Source organism: Sturnira hondurensis, unplaced genomic scaffold, assembly GCF_014824575.4.
Source record: "Sturnira hondurensis isolate 20B ecotype Veracruz unplaced genomic scaffold, ASM1482457v3 Scaffold0008196, whole genome shotgun sequence".
In the NCBI taxonomy this organism is placed as follows: domain Eukaryota; kingdom Metazoa; phylum Chordata; class Mammalia; order Chiroptera; family Phyllostomidae; genus Sturnira; species Sturnira hondurensis.
The window spans coordinates 6,683,662-6,702,450 of record NW_028080827.1 but is presented as its reverse complement, the minus strand read 5'-3'; the positions used below and the strand labels follow the sequence as shown (position 1 = coordinate 6,702,450).

General features: G+C 42.4%; 1 protein-coding gene across 1 annotated transcript; it reads left to right on the top strand.

Moving 5' to 3' along the window:
• Nucleotides 1-30: 30 nt before the first annotated feature.
• On the top strand, nucleotides 31-17,599 carry LYSMD2 (LysM domain containing 2). Its single transcript, XM_037054638.1, has 3 exons — nucleotides 31-391; nucleotides 12,927-13,255; nucleotides 17,050-17,599. The coding sequence occupies exons 1-3, from the start codon at nucleotides 131-133 to the stop codon at nucleotides 17,090-17,092; spliced, it is 633 nt and encodes a 210-aa protein (XP_036910533.1). The 5' UTR covers nucleotides 31-130; the 3' UTR covers nucleotides 17,093-17,599.
• Nucleotides 17,600-18,789: the final 1,190 nt, after the last annotated feature.

The following is an 18,789-nucleotide window of genomic DNA, read 5'->3' as shown; positions in this document are numbered from 1 at the left end:
GCGGCCGCCTCCAGCCCGCCGCCCCCACAGCACAGCCATCCGCAGCCTCAGTGAGGAGGAAGCCGGGCGGCAGAGGCGGAGGCACCGCCCTCTTGGCCCGCTTCCCGACCTGGCGGCCTCCGCAGGACCCATGGCGGATTCCTCGCCGGTGCTGACCCTGCGGGAAGGCGGCCCCCGCGCGCCCCGGCCCTCGGTCCCCTCGCCGCCGCCGCGCTCGCGCTCGAGCTCCGAGCCGGAGGAGGCCGAGCTGTCGCTGAGCCTGGCCCGCACCAAAACCCGCTCCTACGGCAGCACCGCCAGCGTCAACGCCGGCGTCTTTGAGCGGCATGTGGAGCACCGGGTCTGCGCGAGCGACACGCTGCAGGGCATCGCGCTCAAGTACGGAGTCACGGTGAGCCGGAAGGGCCGCGCGGGCTGCGGTGATGGTGGTGGTGGGGGGTGGAGGGAGCGAGGCAGGGTCGCGGGAAGGAAGGTGGAGAACGTCTTGGGGCGGGGCATACGAGTAGTGGGGGTCGAGGAGGCGGCCATATGTCTCCCGGAGGCTCGGCCCCAAGTGCTGGCTCCAGCAATGGTTGCCAGAACTAGTCCTGTTAGCCAGAGGGGCAGGCCGCCAAGGCTCCCTCCCCAGGTAGGTGCATCGAGTTCCAGGTGCCCTGCCCAGACTCAGACAGATCTGTCGCGTGAGGAAAGCCAGAGAGGACCAGGGCTTTGGCACCACCAGGAGCTGCAGTCACCACGCCTATATCTGCTCAAAGCTGAACTGACCTATGCACTTGGGCAGAGAATTTTGTTTTCTGTGTAAACAAGCACTGTGATGAGTCAGGAATGGTAGTTGTTCCCGAAAGATGCTCTGGTTCTATCGATTATGCTTCTTTATTTAGAAGTGAAATTACACCCATGGGCTCACTGGCAACTGTGAGTGAATGTGACATCTGTCGCTAAGCAGCAGCCAAGAACTGTGGTCTGGGTGAGCTGGAGAGCTGTGTTTATTATAAATTTATAAGTGTGTCTGTCTTGGTTATATTGCATTACACCTCTGGGAAGAACATGGGAACCTGAGGGAACATATTGTTTCATTAAAATTACTTATAATTAATTAACTCTGAGCATTGTGATGGCCTTTCTGCATTTGAGTTATGTATCAGTTTTCAGTGTTCTTTCCTGAAGCACCTTAGAAGGGGATGGGAAGAAAGCCTATCTTTTCTATGTCTCTCTCTCTCTCAAAGTGAAACTCTGGCCCTTGAGTAAATGACGGAGACTGAGGAATCTATTTTGCACATACAAGTTAGTGTATGCTTACCTAGCAGGTCCTTCTGTCATGTAAACATTTTGAGAGCAAAGATCTTGCTGCGCAGGCATGTGCTGACATTATCCTGCCCTGGATTGTCCCATTCTGTCCTCTTGGGAGTTTCTAAATGTGAGTTTAGGACTACAGTTCTTATGTGCATTAATGCGGCCTGGTTTGGGTCAAAGCCAGAGGAAAGAAGAGTTGGCAAATGACAGCAGCTACCTTCTGCTGAATGCCTGCTAGCTGCCAGGCATTACATTTGTCCTGTTCCATCTTGTTCTTATTTAATTTGATTTTCCTCCTAAGCCTTGAGATAGGTGTAATTAATCTCCTTTACACGTGAGAAGATAGATGAGAGGTAAAGATATTTTCCAAATATGCTTATTCTTTGAGGCCAACTTGAATCCGCACAGCAATAAAACATTTGCTGTTCTCTAGATATTACTTCTGATTTCCACCCATATTTTTATCCTGGTGTTATCAAGAGCTCTCTTAACATCAGCTCTCTTACTGAAGAAGAAAAGTCTTTTTCTGTCGAGTCTCTATGGGTCTTACCACCGAGGCCAAGGTGACTGCACCTAGGAATCCGTGACATCCAGAGAAGTGATACTTCCCTGGTCACTACCCACATCAATCTCTCTGCAACCCCCTCCCCTCGGTGGTTTCACTGGACTTGCTTAGAGCTTCTAAACGTCTGCTCACTGCAGTTCTCCACCTTAGATCAAATGCTTTCTAACCTTTGCTTTTCACTTGTATAGCTCCTGTTACTTATAACATTATTACCTCTTTCTGTTAAAGTGTAAATCACATTTTTCATTAGTTTTGTAAAGACACTTGGTTTTAACATGTTAAGCTGAGGTATAATGAACTAGAATCTGTAGACACAAACAATCTGTTACAGGGTTTTTTAACTGCAGCACTGTTGATATTATGGACTGGATGATTCTTTGCTGGGGGGAGGGTTGTCCTGTGCATTGAAAGATGTTTAGCAGCATCTCTGACCTCTCCCTATAGGTGCCAGTAGTACCCCCACCCCCAACCAGACATTCCCAAATGTTCCCTGGGAAGAAACTCACTCTTGGTTGAGAACCATTGGTTTATAACATATATATTATTTACTTTGGGTCCTGAACGATAAATGTCATTTATCATTCAGGGCCTATAAAATTGATGAAATTTCAACTGATGGAATTTTTAGAAACCTCTCCACTGATTATGTAGAACTAATGAAAGTGATAATATGTAACAGTGAAAGTGATGTTCTTGCTTTAATTAGTATCTGCACCTGTTAACTGGATTTACTCATTGTGAATTGAGATTTTAGGCAGAAGCTATAAAGGCAGAAAGGGTTTCCTGTTTCCCTGACTGAGCAGAAAGAATTTGAGTAAGTTTCTAATATCCACTGCCAAGATCATCAATATATTTAAACTGTTGTTTAAAGGAGAACGTAATGAGGTGTTGGAGATTTAGAGACCTAAGGTGGTACACCTGGAAATTAAGAGTGAATCCAGGCAAATATTTGACTTGAACATGCCTGGCAAGAGCAGAGTATACCTCTGCAGTCTTACTTAGCAGAGCAGGACTCTCAGGGAAGCCTGTCCATGGATGACAGCTCCCTGGCCACCAGCTGGTAGGACCTCAGGCCCTCGGCGGGGGGCACTGATGAAAGCCAGTAGTGTTTTAGATGTAAAGAGGTTCCCAGAACAAAGACTTGGACAAGAAGCGAAGATGGAGACCTGGTTGCCAGTCCTGGGTTACCAGGAGAACACCTTGGAAACTGGTTATCTGAAGTGGAACTCAATGACTAGCAGCAGTGTGCATCTCAGGATGTGGAAATAGATGTGTTCCTCAAACTTGCCTGGATAGGTGAATGCCCTGGCACAGACTAAAAAGACAAGATTCTAGTTGACCTCGAACTAACTGGATCAGAACATTCAGAAGAGGGACTCAGGCATCTTTGTTTTTATACACGGCCTCTTTGCTCATTCCCAAAGCACTGTCCCTTCCCAGAGGGCCTTCGCACTTGCTGTTCTGCTCCATCTGTCTGGAACACTTTTCCTGAGAGCTGCATGCAGGGCCCCGTTCATGGGTGTGTGACCGTGCAGTCACATAGGGCCCCATGTTTATAAGAGCCCTGCACTTGGTTTAATGCTCTACTGTTGCCCCCTGGAAGTTTTTAATAATTTGTCAACAAGGGCCCTGCATTTCCTCTTTTCACTGGGCCCTACAAATCGTGTAGCTGATCTTGGCTGTGCAACTTGCTCCTTCAATACCTTCAGGTCTTTGCTTGACTGTCGCCTCCACGAGACCTTCCTGACCTTCCTACTCTATGTCAAGTTGCAACTCTCCTCCCCTTTACTGCCTTGTTTTCCTAACAGTATTTATCATTCATCTAATTTTTCTTTTTTCTTTTTTTCCAGCTTCTATCTTTTTGGTGATACATTAGTGAATGAATAAAAATCCATGCCTTCATGGAGCTTATATTTTAGTCAGTGGAGACAGTAAGTAAATAAAATATGTTATATGTCAGGTATTGATAAGCAAAATGAAAAAAATGAAGCAGGGAAAGAAGATAGGGAGGGCTTGTGGAGGTGGCTGCAATTTAAAATAGTATGGCCATGGGAGACCTCACTGAGAAGGAGGTGAGGGAAGAAGCCGTGCAGATATCTGTGAAGAATATTCCAGGCAGAAGGAACAGCAAGCAGTGCAAAGGCCCTGAGGTGGGAACCTAATTGACAAGTTCCAGGTATAGTCTGGCTGGTGCTTAGAATGCAACAGGGTGTATTTGGACCAGGTAACTTAGGGTCTTAAAGGCCATTGTAAGAATTGGCTTTTTTTTTCTAAATGAGTTGGGAAGCATTGAAGGAATTTGAAGCAGAAGAGTGGCATGATTTAAAGCTATGCATTACAGGGATCACTCTGGCCCTGGCTGGGTAGCTCAGTAGGTTAGAACATTGTCCAATATACTGAAGACGTGGGTTCGGTCCTCGAAGAGGACACCTACAAGAATCAACTAATGAGTGAATAAATAAGTGGAACAATGAATCAGTGCTTCTCTCTCTCTCTAAACTCAGTAATTTAAGAAAAAAACCCACCCTGGCTGCTGCTTTGAGGATGGGCTGGCGTGGGACGAGAGTAGTGGCAGTGGGGTGGGTGCCGAGGCAGACGGACGGAGGCTTTACAACAGTGTAGGTGAGAGGGCAGTGGTTTGGACCAGAGCAGTAGAGAAGGAAGCGGTGACATGGTTGGATTCTAGGTGATTCGTTGATATGCTATACATTTTCTGCTTATTTGTTTACTGCTTTGTTTGAGTATCTGCCCTAGAGATGGGCCAAGGGATCCAGGAAGCTTCTCTATAGAAAAGAGAATTGTGGACCTGGCCAGAAACTCCAGTTCTTCTGCCAGTGACTTAGAAAATATCTTAATGACTCTTTCCACCATCCCTTCTAAAGTCATTTATAGTTATTAATATCTGACATTCATTCTTTTTTGACTTAACTTATTGAGGCTGGTTTGTTTGAGGCCCTGTGCTAGGTGCTGGGGCTACAAGATAATACATGCTGTCCTCTTTTTATTCACAGCGCTGCTTTCCCCTAGCCTTTAGCTGCTTGAGCAGCCAGGTTGCTTGTAATTTATCTCAGTATATTCTGTGTCCAGCCTGAGTCTGGCACATGGTGGGACCTCCACATATGTGTGGATTTAGTCCACAGGAAAGCCTGACTGGTCTGAAGTCACTGGGCCCTGGAGTAGAGCAGACCCCTAAAGATGGGGCTCAGGGTCCAGGTTGAATAAGGGGCTGCATTCTGCTGGACTTGAGTTGCAGAGTCGGATTTGAGGCTAGCGCTCTAACCTGCAGAAGGAAGACTACTCCTGCAACTGGTACTTGGTGCTTCTTTCTTCCCCTACCCCCAGCTTTATATTAAAGATATAGATAAAGATATATAAATATCTTTATATTAAAAATAGGTTTAGATTTGAACGTCTTTACCAGACTAAGAGGCATTTTAGAAAATGTATCTGAGAAACAGAAACTTTTGGGGATGAGTTGAGAAACTATTGAGTAAAGTTCAAATTTCAGACATGAACTTGTTTGGGCTGGAATTCCCCTGGTTGTGCTTATGTGTGCTGAGTCATTAAGGCTCTGTACCTAACCTAGTTTACTAGGTTTTGCTGTGGCTTTTGCAGTGATCTTACTCCTCTTAGGTGGATGTAAGCCTCTGGAGGAACGTAACAAGCTTCAGGCAGCCACTTTGAACTCTTTGTTTGGAAACTGTGGGACAGTGTTCAGAATAGAAACTGAAAGTGGTTAGGAGGCAGTGGGGGGACCTATTATTTGCATAAATATTTTTCATCTCTTTCCTTTCCCCTGGCAACTTGCCCGTTCTCTCCCCTCTCCAGAGGCCACAATGCCTCCAGTGCCCTTGGTCACTTCCTATTTTATTATCAGAGTCTTTCTCTTCCAGCCAGTTGCCAAGCCCAGACACTTCTTGACACTTCCCTGAACAGAAGTCACTTTGCTGAGAAAAGGTGAAATGATTGTCACTTTAGGGGAACAAGTGTGGGGAGTTAGAAATGCGAGTGTAGTACATCGTTCATATTTATAACTTCAGCCCCTGCTGCTGCTGGAAATTGCTGACCCTTGCTGGTCAAAGGGAAGAGAACCGTAAATAAATAGTGCCTCTTGTAGTGAGAGGTATGGTAAAACGTCTTTAGTATTTGGGAGGGGTCAATAGATTCTCATGTGTTCTTTTTTTAAAAAAACAGCTTTATTGAGAAATAATTTACGTAGCACACAATCCACTCATGTGAAGTGTACAATTCAAGGACTTTTAGTAAATTGACAGAGTTGTGCAACCGTCACCAGAATCCAATTTTAGAACAGTTCCATCACCCTGAAACGCTCCCTGGGCCAATTGCCCTTACTCCCTGTTTTCTTCTCCAGCCCTAGGCAACCACAAACCTGCTTTCTAACCAATAGATTTGCCTTTTCTGGGCATTTCATATAAATGGAGTGCCATATATCTTTCTGAGGTAGCTTGGGAGAAGAATTAAATCCTGTTCCCCTTAGTACATGGCAGTAGAGGGGTCTGATTACCACCAAAATCTGAAGCTTAACAGGAGACAGTGGGGTGGTAAATCCGGCACTTACTCGAAAATGATCTGGAGACAATTCTAGAATATTTAAGTCTCTTTTCTTTTCTGAAAAGTGATAATCAAATGAGAGTTGCGTCTATATGAAAATATTCCGCAAGCCACACAGTGTAAATGTTAGTTGTTGTTTATCCTGAAATGTCTTTGGAAGGGTGTGTCTTTCTTGAGGCATGGAGAGTGCTGACCTAAAAATAAAAGGCTTTTCAAGAGAGGCAACACGCACTGATTGAGATCAATAAGAATAACTATTTGGGAAACGTTAATTCAAAAAGCAGCCTGATTAGGAGAAGGCGGCGATGGGTATTTATGAGAAAGGAAGGGGGGACAGTGGCGTCAGTCGGAGGAAGACTTTTCTATTCGTGCAGATACTGTAACAGTGATGTTAATTCTAACCAGCGTTTTACATTTTTAGTCTAGTTGTCATAGTAACTGCTTTCTTGTTATCTTTGCAAACAGTGTTTTGGTAAACAATATTTCTTTAGGTTATTCCGCCCTGTTTTGGACATTCTAAGGTTGGAGACTTAAGACATGCAAGGCAGTTCTTCTCGTATGGCAGCTCTGGCTACCTTTGAAAGTGGCTCCATTTATAGTATTGTTTATGAGAGAAAGAAGAAGCAAATTTGACTGTTGCTTTACCGGTTTGGCAGGTGGTCTGATGAGCTGGCCAGAGTTGCCTTCAGGGAGCGTGCTTGGCCGTCCTCGGCAGCTGCTGTTGAGCTACCGGTTGTGGGGCAGTTTTACAATTTCTCCTAGAGTAAAATCACCTTTACAGAAAGCACTTACAGGGGAGTCATTTTATTTTTTTATTTATTTTTATCCTCCCCTGAGGACATGCTTAATGATTTCAGAGATGGGAAAGGAGGAAGAGAGAGAAGCAGAGAAACATTGATGTAAGAGAGAAACATCGATCAGTTGCCTCTCCTGTGTGTCATGACCAGGGACTGAACTGCAACTTAGGCATATGCCCTGACCAAGAATCACACCTGTGACCTTTTGGTTTATGGACCACATTCCAACCAACTGAGCCACATGGGCCAGGGCTACAAGGGAATCATTTTAAATAAATTATTTTTAAGTTGTTGATGGCACTTGTGCTACCTGATTTCACCGTGGCTGACCTTATGGCCATCCTGTTAGCTCTAATTTTTCTGTAATCTATTTCTTAGTAAGCAGACAGTAAACTTTATTCTTATTTTATTTTTTAAATTAAACTCACTGGGGTGACATTGGTGAATAAAAACATACAGCTTTCGAGTGTACAACTCCCTGAAACCTCATCTGCACACTGCATCACGCCCACCGCTCTTTCCGTCCCCATTTCTCAGGAAACTTTATTGAGCCAGGCTATTCCATCCTGATTAGAAAAGACTTTTGAGATGAAAGCATTTGATCGCTCCATCTCTCCCCTCCTCATCTACCCCCAAGAAACAGAGGGTAGTTCTGTATCACCTTGAAAAGGTCACACTTTCTATCCTCAACATTAATGGGCATTAGAAAATGTTGAACAGAGAAAGGAGGGACAGCCGAGGAGTTTTTCAGGTCTTCCCTGGACCGGGTTACGGCTTTTCTTCGTTTTATATGAGGTGAATTCCCAGAACATGAGGCCCATCTAAGCTCAGATGAAAGTATAAAACACTCCTAAAACATCATTTCACTGTTTGGGATGATTTACAGTCTCTTGTCTGTGCTATTGCGGTTTCCTCCATAACTAGGCTTCTCTGTTTCCACAGATGCTAATCCATCTCCCCGAAGCTGCCAGAGTGATCTTTAACTGCAACCACATCATGTCACTCCTTCACCATCTGATGGCCTCCCCTCACTTTTAAAATGAAATCCAAATTCCTTACCTTGGCATCCAAGGCCCTGCGTGGCCTCCAGCCACACCATTTTTTCCTGTTCTGGGGCCTCTGTGGCTGCTTTTTCTGGCTGGAATGCTTTTCGTCCCTCCTGTCATTGCAAGGCTGGTTTCATTCCTTCACTTTACTGTAGGTAACAGAGTTTGGAGCCTATGTAGTTGTTTCAAGCCATATTTTATAAAGGAGAACAAGCTAAGAGCATATTAATTGCCTCTGAAAACAAACAAAGTACACGCTTCAGGGCAGTTTTGACACACAGTGTTACTCATCCAGACTTGTTTGCCTGAATTTTTTTGTACTTGGTGGGGGAAATATCTTTTATTGGGAGAAATTCTTACCTTCTTTCTTCTCATTTGCTGAACATATGTTAGGATCTGCTCTTACCTGTTGCTTTCTCACATTTAACCCAATTTAATGATAATAGTTGCTAACATTTCTGAGTGTTCTTGTGTGCATGCATTGTTCTAAGTGCTTTTCACGAATCCAATTACTTAATCCTCTTAATGATCATACTGTGTGTAAGGTACTGTTCTTAGCCCTATTTTACAGAAAGGAAAACAGGTATAGAGAATGCTTAGAAAGGGCAAATCCATAATTTAAACCCTGAAAATGTGGCCCCGAAGCCGCATTCTAACTACTACCTTATATTAGACTCATTTACTATTTTCACCTTCCTACTCAACATTGCCCATCCTTAGATTGGTTTCCACCTGAGTGCTCACTGTGGCTGGATATCTCTGGTGTCCTTGGTGTTGGTAACCCATGTGTCATCTTAGAGCGTAGCTATAAAGGTCAACATGCACTTTAAATGCTTGCTGACAATCCCGAGGTGCCAGTTCCAGCCCCAATGTAAGGAAGCTCAGGGACTAGTTAAAGAGGCAGTTCTATTGGTGAGTCGATTGTACATCAGCATGACAAGAGCCAGGGGAGCCCTGCAGGCCCTTCAATCCCTGTGGACTCCCTGACTACACTAGCCTTTAACTCGGTCACCTTCTCCCATGCTCCCTGTCATTGGCCCCTGCCTGGCTTTATTAGTCAGGATCCGGGCATGATACAGATAGACTCAGAAGGTGTGGCCAAAGAGCATTTCATAAAAGGGCATTTACAGAAGTATGAGAGAATTAAGGGATGGTGAAGCACCTGAGTCTGACATCATCAGGGTGATATTACCCCCAGGCCTCAAGGCCAGGGGGAGGAGCAGTATAGCCAACAGGGGTCTGTCTGGCAGGACCTGTGTCACAGAGGGATGCAGCCGCCTGAGTCAGGGTGTGGTGGTTCTCCTGGTGTCTTCCTTTGGAACACCAACAGGAATTCCAACGACCAGGGGCTTGGGTAGTGCAGTTAAGACACCAGCCTCCTGGGGTTCAGAACAGGCTCAAGGTGAGTGGGAGATGGATTGGGAGGTCAGGGTGGGTTTACAGAATAACCAACACAACATGACTTACTACCCATTTCTGGTTACTTCTCTGGGTGTATCGTCTATGCCTGTCCCACCCATCCATCTATCTGCTTATCACACCATCCAACCATCCTAAGCACTTACTGCGTATACAATCTTTGTTAGATTGTGGGCTATACAAGTAACAGTTCTCGTCTTGAAGGAATTCAGTTTGTGGATCCCAAGCCCTGCCTCAGCAATCAGATCCTGATGTTTCTGCCCTCCATTATTATTCCCAGAAAACAATGATGATTAGCAATTGTAGGCCCTGCCCATAAGCATTTCAGAGGGCACTGTGTCAGTGAGGGCTCTTTCATTCACAAGTGGCAGGAAACGTAACTCAAATTGGCCTAAGCAAAAAACAAACAAAATGGCATTTGCCGGCTAACAGAAATGAAGGTCCTAGGGTATCCTAGCTGAAGCTTTGATGCAGGTCTGTTTGCTCTCTTCCGAGATGGCCTCCTTGTCCGGTTCCAGGAGTGGGAAGGAGGGTTCCTAGCAGCTCCAGGCCCCTCTTCTTCCAGCAGGAAAAACAGAGGAACTTGACTCTCCCAGACCCAGTGGCTCTGAATTATTCTGAGATGGGACTGTGACCTATCATGAAAGCCAGGGCACTGTGACACACCCAAGGGCAGGAGTGAGTCACAGGCTCACCCTGGAGCCAGGGGAGAGCTCCGGGTCATTGGAAGCTCGTGCGCTGAGAGAGATGGAGCGGTTGATACGAAGTGGTAATTACAAGGGATACTGAAGGCAGATTCAACTATATCTGAACCTGCTGTGGATAAAGTAATCAAGTTCTTCAGCTCTTTCAAATCTAAGCCTAGATTAGACCAGAGATACTTAGGAATTTTAGATTTTAATTTTATCTCTAAAACGCACTGGCCTATTCACATTCTCTCTTTCTCATCTTTGCCTTTTCTCTTTTAACTAAAAAGAAGAACATTAAGACCACCCACCCTACACAAAAGATACTATAATGTAATGTCTTTAAAAGAGAAAAAGAAGGCTTTGAATGTATTACTTGTGTGGATTCAGCTTACAGTAAGAAAGTAGGAGGAATAGAATGCATTTATTTAACTAACATTTTTTCAAACTCGTAGAAATCTAATTTTTTCACTCAAATCAGTTTGACATTAAAAGATCTCTGTAATTTATTCCCATTAGTCATGAACTTTCATCCTGGTGTTATATGGGCCTTAGAGTCAGGAGGAAATTCCAGCTCATCTATGTAAAGAACCATATGCACTTTGTCCAGTCAGTTATCCCTTGTGTGCCCTTATTTCTTCATTAGAAATGGAAAGGAGTAAATATAAATTTATATTTATTTATATAAATACCATATAAATACCACATATAAATACCATATATGGTATTTATATATGGTATATAAATACCATATACTGCCAGGCACTCTGCTAAATAGTCTCTATCCATCTCTATTCTCTATCTATCTATCTACCTACCTACCTGCCTACTTACCTACCTATCATCTATCTCCTCTCTGCACGTATGTGTGTAAACTCTCATTTAATCCTTCCAACAATCCTGTGAAGAATAGATACCTGTTTTACATGTTAAGAAACAGACTCAGTGAGAAAACTAACAAGCTCATGTTTGTACAGTCTTGGTAGAGCCAGGATTTGAAAGCAAGTCTGTCAGATTCCCAAACTGGCTCAGTACATACCTCGTAAGGAAAAGTCATGGTGAAAATTAGATGTTACAGTGAATGCAAAGAGCCTAGTATGGTGTTAGTCCCAGGCTGGCTGGGTGGAGAAGTCTGCAGATACTTTATAATACGGTGTGATGGATGTAAGAGTAGACATTTCGAAATGAGCCAGTCAGAGAAAGATAAATGCCATAGGATCTCACTTGCGTATGGAATCTGATGGACAAAATAAAAACAGAGCATGGACACATGGAACAGACTGACAGCTGTCAGGGCAGAGAGCAGGAGGTGGTGCTGGATGAAAGAAGGGGAAGGGAGTAGCCAAAGAACACATCTGCATGACCCACAGACACGGACAACAGTGCCGTGGTGGCCAGAGGGAAGGGGGGCAGGGGCTGGGTGGCGCTAGGCAAAGGGGGTGAAAATGGGGACATCTCTAATAGTCTCCACAATAAAAAGAAAGTTAAAAAAGAAGAGTAGGCACTTCTCCACACACTGAGTGCCAGCATAGTTTGAGTCCTAGGTGCGCTTACCAGCACTGTGGACTTAGTTGGCCATGCCCCCGAACTCTTCTGACTCTGTTTCATTTGTGAAAGGGAGATGCTAATATCTAGATTACAGACCTGTTACAAAGGTTAAATGAGGTTAAATAATGTATGCAAATTCTGTTTCCCCTTCATCCCCAACTCCTATCCCCATTTCTGTGCCTGGAGGAGCCACGCAAAGGCCATGAAAGAGTTTGAGGTTGTCGAAACCTGTATTGAATTCCAGCTTCTCCATCTGCCATTTGCATTATGGCTCAATGGGACACAACCGCTATGAGTCTGGTTTCTTTTACTTGTAAAGCGCAAGTACCTCTTCAAGTACCTACCTACTCCATTAGGTAGAAAAATGAGATACTGTATGTAAAGTGCTCCCCACCTTCTTTCCTTAACTGTCCCACTTCTACCCATTCTTCGAGGTCCATTTAAAAGTAAAAGAATCAAAATCAGAAACCCCCGCTTCTCCGTGAGGCCTTTCTTAATGACTGCAGCCCTGGCCGACACTGTTCTTCCAAATTCTCCTTGTGCTTGTCTCTGTAGCACTGTCTGCACCCATTGTGCTTACCACGTATAATTCAAGAGACACAGGAAATACCCCATAAGTAAAATAGCAGTGCTAGTAAATTTTTAAAAAATCAGATAGTAGAAATTTAAAAAATAGGGATGGAATTTATTACACAAATGCTAAAAACTCTGTATGGCTTTAACTTTGGAGGTGGAAGGCTGCTTGGTAAAAGCTGTCTTGCAGTGCAGTTACTGTAGTGGGGGAAATTAGTCTTTCCTGTTTTAAAATTAGGAGACAGAATTTCTTGAAACAACTGGGGGTATTTTAGAGATGACAAATCCCAAATTAAAAATCTCAGATCCAGAGAGAGCATTGCACACATTTTGCACACATTGCCCGAATTTTTACTTGTGTGGTGTGTAATGAGCCCTACTTCTGCTTTTATTTATTTGTAACTCTGTTTCCTTTCTTATATTTTAGATGGAGCAGATTAAAAGGGCAAATAAACTCTTTACCAATGACTGTATATTTCTGAAGAAAACTTTGAACATCCCAGTTATTTCGGAGAAGCCTTTTCTGTTTAATGGACTTAACTCAATAGATTCTCCTGAAAATGAAACTGCCGATGGCCGTGTTTCTCATGAAGGGCAGGTGGCGGCGGCTGCAGCCCTGTCTCCTCCCAGCCCTCAAGCACCTGAGGTTCAGCCCGTGACGCCCGAGGAAGTGTCAGCCAGAGATTTCCTGCAGAGACTAGACTTGCAGATTAAGTTATCGACCCAGGCAGCCAAGAAACTAAAAGAAGAAAGCAGGTAAAAATACTCTGGTAAAGCGTCAGAGGCTGAATAATATGCTCTTAAGATATTTTTACTTTCTCAAATATTCTTTTCTTTTTTTTGCTTTAAGTAACTATATTTTAATTCCAGAAAGACATTTTTAATATATGAAATCTAAACAGCCACTGCATTCTGTGTAAGGCTTTGTTGCAATGCTTTGTCACTGTGGTTTATTATAAAAAGTTTGCTTCTTTGCTTTAGTAGCATAACTTGTCCAGCTAGCGATTCTGGACTGCAGCCAGGGAGAGATACCTAGTTGACATCCTCAAAAAAAGTGGTGCCCTAGAAAATACTTTGTAAAATACTAGTCCTTATAAAATTGGTCAAAGCCATTGTGCATTGTTTGTTCCCAGATGCTTTTTATGTAAGATCTCATGTGAGTTTTTCCCTTTGTTCTTTAATTTGGTACTAGGACAAACCTTTCTTTCTCCTAGAATGTTGGTTTCCTTCTTCCTTTTGATTTCAAGGATGGCTCCACCTACCGTGTTTCCTTTTTTGCCCTGGTTACCAGAAAGATTGCAACTAAAACTGGTGGTGTTTAATTCAACCACTGTATGATATCTTATTGTTAATATATTTATATCCTTTTCTTTCATCCTGATTTTTAATTTCTATTTTATTCATCTTACATGTATCCCCTTTGTTGTAGGCATCTCAAATCCTTTTAAGAGATGAAATATCAAAAATATAAACAGATATAAAAAGAATATAATTAAATCTTGATTTTAAGTTTCATTACTTTATTTAAATATAATGTAAATAAATATAAATATATAGCAAGTGCCATTCTTTCTTATGCTAACTGAGAAATTTAAAAAAATGTAGTCAGTAAGATATACTTCAATGCCTACTTGCATGGCCTGCAACATTCAAGGCACACACAATAAGTTGATATACACCGGCACTTCTTTGGCAAGTAAATATTAAGTTGTATGATAAGTATAGTTGTTAGTTTTCTTTTTAAGATTTTATTTATTTATTTATTTTTAGAGAGGAGAAGGAAGGGAGAAAGAGAGGGAGAAAAACATCAATGGGTGGTTGCCTTTCATACGCCTCCCTACTGGACACCTTGCCCACAACCCAGGCGTGTGTCATGACTGGGAATTGAACTGGTGACCCTTTGGCTTGCAGGCCCAGCACTCAGTCCACTGAGCCACCCTGGCCAGGGTGTGTTAGTTTTCTGAACACAGTTTTTAAAAAAATTATTTTATTGATTATGCTATTACAGTTGTCCTGCTTTTTCCGAATTTGCCCCCTCCACCCATATGCCCCAGTCCCTTAGGCGAGCCCCGACCATTGTGCCCATGGGTCATGCATATAAGTCCTTTGGCTTCTCCATTTCCTATATACTCTATTTTGGCTATTCTGTAACTACCCATTTGTCTTCTTAATCCCCTCACCCATTCACCCATCCCCGACACCCTCTCCCATCTGGCAATCATCAAAACGCTCTCTGTATCTATGATCCTGTCTCTGTTCTTCTTGTTTGCTTAGTTTGTTTTTTAGATTGAATTGATACATATTTAGTGCCATTTTATTGTTCGTACTTTTGATCTTCTTTTTCTTCAATAAGTCCCTTTAACATTTCACATAATAATGGTTTGGTGATGATAAACTTCCCTTAGTTTTTTTCTTGTATGGGAAGCTCATTATCTGCCCTTCCATTCTAAATGATAGCTTTCCTGGGTAGAGCAGTTTTGGCTGTAGGTCCCTGCTTTCCATGACTTTGAATATTTCTTGCCAATCCCTTCTCTTGCAAAGTTTTTTTTGAGAAATCAGCTGACAATCTTATGGGAACTCCCCTGTAGGTAACTAACCTTTTCCCTCTTGCTGCTTTTAACATTCTCTCTTTATCCTTAACGTTTGGCATTTTAGTTATGATGTATCTTGGAGTGAGCCTATTTACATCCATTTTGATTGAGACTCTCTGCGCTTCCTGGACTTGCATGTCTGTTTCCTTCACCATATTAGGGAAGTTTTCTTTCATTATTTTTTTCAAGTAGATTTCCAATTTCTTGCTCTTTCTCTTTTCCTTCTGGCACCCATGTGATGTGAATGTTGGACTTATTAAGGTATCCCAGAGGCTGCTTATACTGTCCTCATTTTTTTGGATCCTTTTTTTCTTCTTGTTGTTCTGATAGGTTGTTTTTTGCCTGGTTATGTTCCAAATCATTGATTTGATCCTTGGCTTCATCCACTCTACTTTTTCTCCCTGTAAATTTTTCTTTATTTCAGGTAGTGTAGCCTTCATTTCTGACTGGATCTTTTTTATGTTGCTGAGGTCCTCACCAAGTTCCTTGAGCATCCTTATAACCACTGTTTTGAACTCTGCATCTGATAGATTGCTTATTTCCATTTCATTTAGATCTTTTTCTGGAGTTTTGATGTGTTCTTTCATTTGGGCCATGTTTCTTTGTCTCCTCATTTTGGCAGCCTCTTTTTGTTTATTTCTATGTATTAGGTAGAGCTGTTTTGATTCCATGTCTTGGTAGTGTGCTCTAGTGTAGTAGGTGTCCTGTAGGGTCCAGTGGCACAGCCTCCCCTATCACCCAAGCTGGGTACTCGATGTGCACACTTCATGTGTGTTGAGTACACCTTCCTCTTGTAGTTGAGCCTTGATTGCTGTTGGCAGATCTATGAGAGGGATTTACCCAGGCCAGTCAACTGCAAGGACTGGCTGTGACCACTCACCACCAACTACCACTCTCCATGGAGGATCAGCTGTGCAGAAGCGGGGTGGTGGTGCTCTGACAGTGGTCTGTAGCTGTCCACTGGGTGTGTTAGCCCTGAGGTTTTTCTGGGTAGTTCAGGCCAAGGTCTGCCCCAACCTGTGTTTTGCCCAGGGCCACCCTACCTGAGCTATAAAACAATCCAAGATGACTGCTAGTTGTTCTGAGCTTGGAGATTCCCAGGCAAAGCCAAGCTGTAAATCTAGGCTGGCTGCTGTTAGTCCTGGGCCCGAGGCTCACTGAAACCAGCTGTTGTTTGTTTGAGACAATTTAGGAAGTTGTGAACCATGAGCCAAGACCAGCCATTCATATGTAAAAACAGCTTGGATGGGCCCCTGAGTTTGGTGGGGCAGAGTCTCTGGGGAGCTCCAAGGCCTGTCAAACAATGTTAGCCAGGTTGATGGAGTCTCAGATATGGCATCAACTTCCTGGCTCTGTGCAGGGAGGGTTTGGAAAAAGGAAGACGGTCTCTGCTTACCTGGATGCCAGAGACTTTAGTTTCTTCCAGTATGCCACTAGGGCCTTTCAAGCTGCTACCCTGGTGCTGGAGCTTAGAGGGAGTGAATTTGAGTAGGTGAGTCCATGTGTGGGTTCTTTAAGAGGAACTGCTTGTGGCTCTAGATATTTCTTCCACTGACTCAATCCCAACGGATTTTTATAGCCAGAAGTTGTGGGGACTTATTTTCCTGGCAATAGAACCCTGGGCTAGCGGGCCTGATGTGGGACTGGAACTCCTTACTCTCAAGATATCCCTCCCAAATTTTTATCCACCACATGTGGGTGCAGGACCAGCTTGTTCTGCATGTGTGCCCCTCCTGCCAGTCTGGATGGATGTGGTGTCTTTAATTCTGTAGTTGTCAGACTTCCATTCAACTTGATTTCTGATGGTTCTGAGTAATGGTTGTTCTATATTTTAGTTGTAATTTTGATGTTGTCGTGTGAGGAGGGAAGCCATTTCTGCCTATGCCTCCATGTTGACTGGAAGTCCTGAATACATTTTTAAACATTGTTTTATGCTGTATTCTTTTTTTTTTTTTCCAGAGAAGATGACAATCCCTATGCAGCTTCACTCTATCACAGTTAGATGATCGGGGGCATAATCTCACCTGATTAAGTGATGGTTGGATCATAAAGAAACCAACAACTGAAGATTCAAAGGCATTTCTTTTGGACTCTGAGTGTACATCTTTAAATCACAGTTAAGTAGTTCCACCTACGGCAATTGCACTGAAGTGATTAGTTCTCTCTGGCTTTCCATAATTTTAAATCTGCATTATGGCATGAAACAAAATTGTATCCTGAAGCTCATTGCTTTTATAGTGGTGGTAGTTTTTAGACTTGCTTTTGTAAATACTGTCTGACATAAAGCATCAAAGACTATTTACATAGCCAAGCTAAAAACTGTTTATTACTTGAGAATTCCCAGTGATATGAAAAATATGGTTGCTGTTTAAGTGATGCTGATTTTGCTATGTGTTTGTAATTAAGTGCTATATATTTCGATATGTATTACATATTCTGAATTACTATAAAGAACCAAATTTTGTCTGCTATTTTGTAAAAATAAACTACCAAAGTCTAAAAAAATAAACTATGTTTTTATATTTGAGTCTCCAATTTTTTAAATGAGAGAAAATTAACTTTAAGTTATATTTTGAAATAGTGACAGCTTTTCTTCTACTTTTATAGTTTTTATTATTTTAATTGCAAATTTGAAAAAAGTTTCAATAATCTAAAAGCAAATCAATTGCTATTACTAGTAACCTTTGCATTTTTATATTTGATTTGATGTGCTTCAGATATAGTAAAAACATGGAATATGATCAGTTGAAGAAAAAAGCAATACCATGACCTGACAATTGATGAACTCTAGTTTAGATTTCACTGATAAGTCACTTTATAGCATGTTTTGTAGTCACTGTGTTCATTTGAATTGAGGGTTCATTTGAATTGAGGGTTCATTTTGAATTTCTATTTCCATAATTTTGTTTGTCTTACTTTTATTATATGTATAGTTTACAGCAGGAAAAATTAAGCAATACATTAGTTAAATATTTTTTATCTCAATTTCTATTCAAATGTTGAGTTAAATAAATCTTTAAGCTTCCACTAAAATTCCTCATATTTATTCCTTCCCAACATCCCAAAAGGGATCTGCTTTCTGAAAGACAATATGGACCTTTGTTTCTTGTCTTTTCTGTCGCTTTTGTCTTTCTCTGTTTTCTTCTCCCAATCTTGTTCCTCCAGGTTTTCCTTCTATTAAGTGTGAATAGGGTCCTTAGGTGTGAATGCAGCAGTTTACAGTGCCAGAACTGTGCATGTCCAACCCTTGAGGCATGAATGGGAAATGGTAACTGTCTGCCCTTGCTATGAATTTCTTACTTGTTTACAATGTACATAATCCGTTGTGTTTTGTTTTTATTTGTTTTTTTTCACCTCCTGTTATTATCATCTTTGATAGAGGATGATCTCTTGATCACGTTTTGCTGTTTTCTTGTATCCTATTACTTGAATGATGGGTGGAGTTAATTGGAACAGGAGAACACTAAAAGATAAATAAATAAATAAATAAATAAATAAATAAAAGAAAAGCAGTGATGTATGTAAGAAAAGGCTAAGGGCTCTGTGGAGGCGCAGCAACTTTAAAAAATGTAAAGTTATCATGCTGTTTAACATAAAATTATATGAAATTTGAGTGTAACCCAAAAGATATAAATCCAAAACACTATCCATAGGGACCCAAGATGGCAGAGGAGTAGGAGGAAGCTACACTAACTTCCT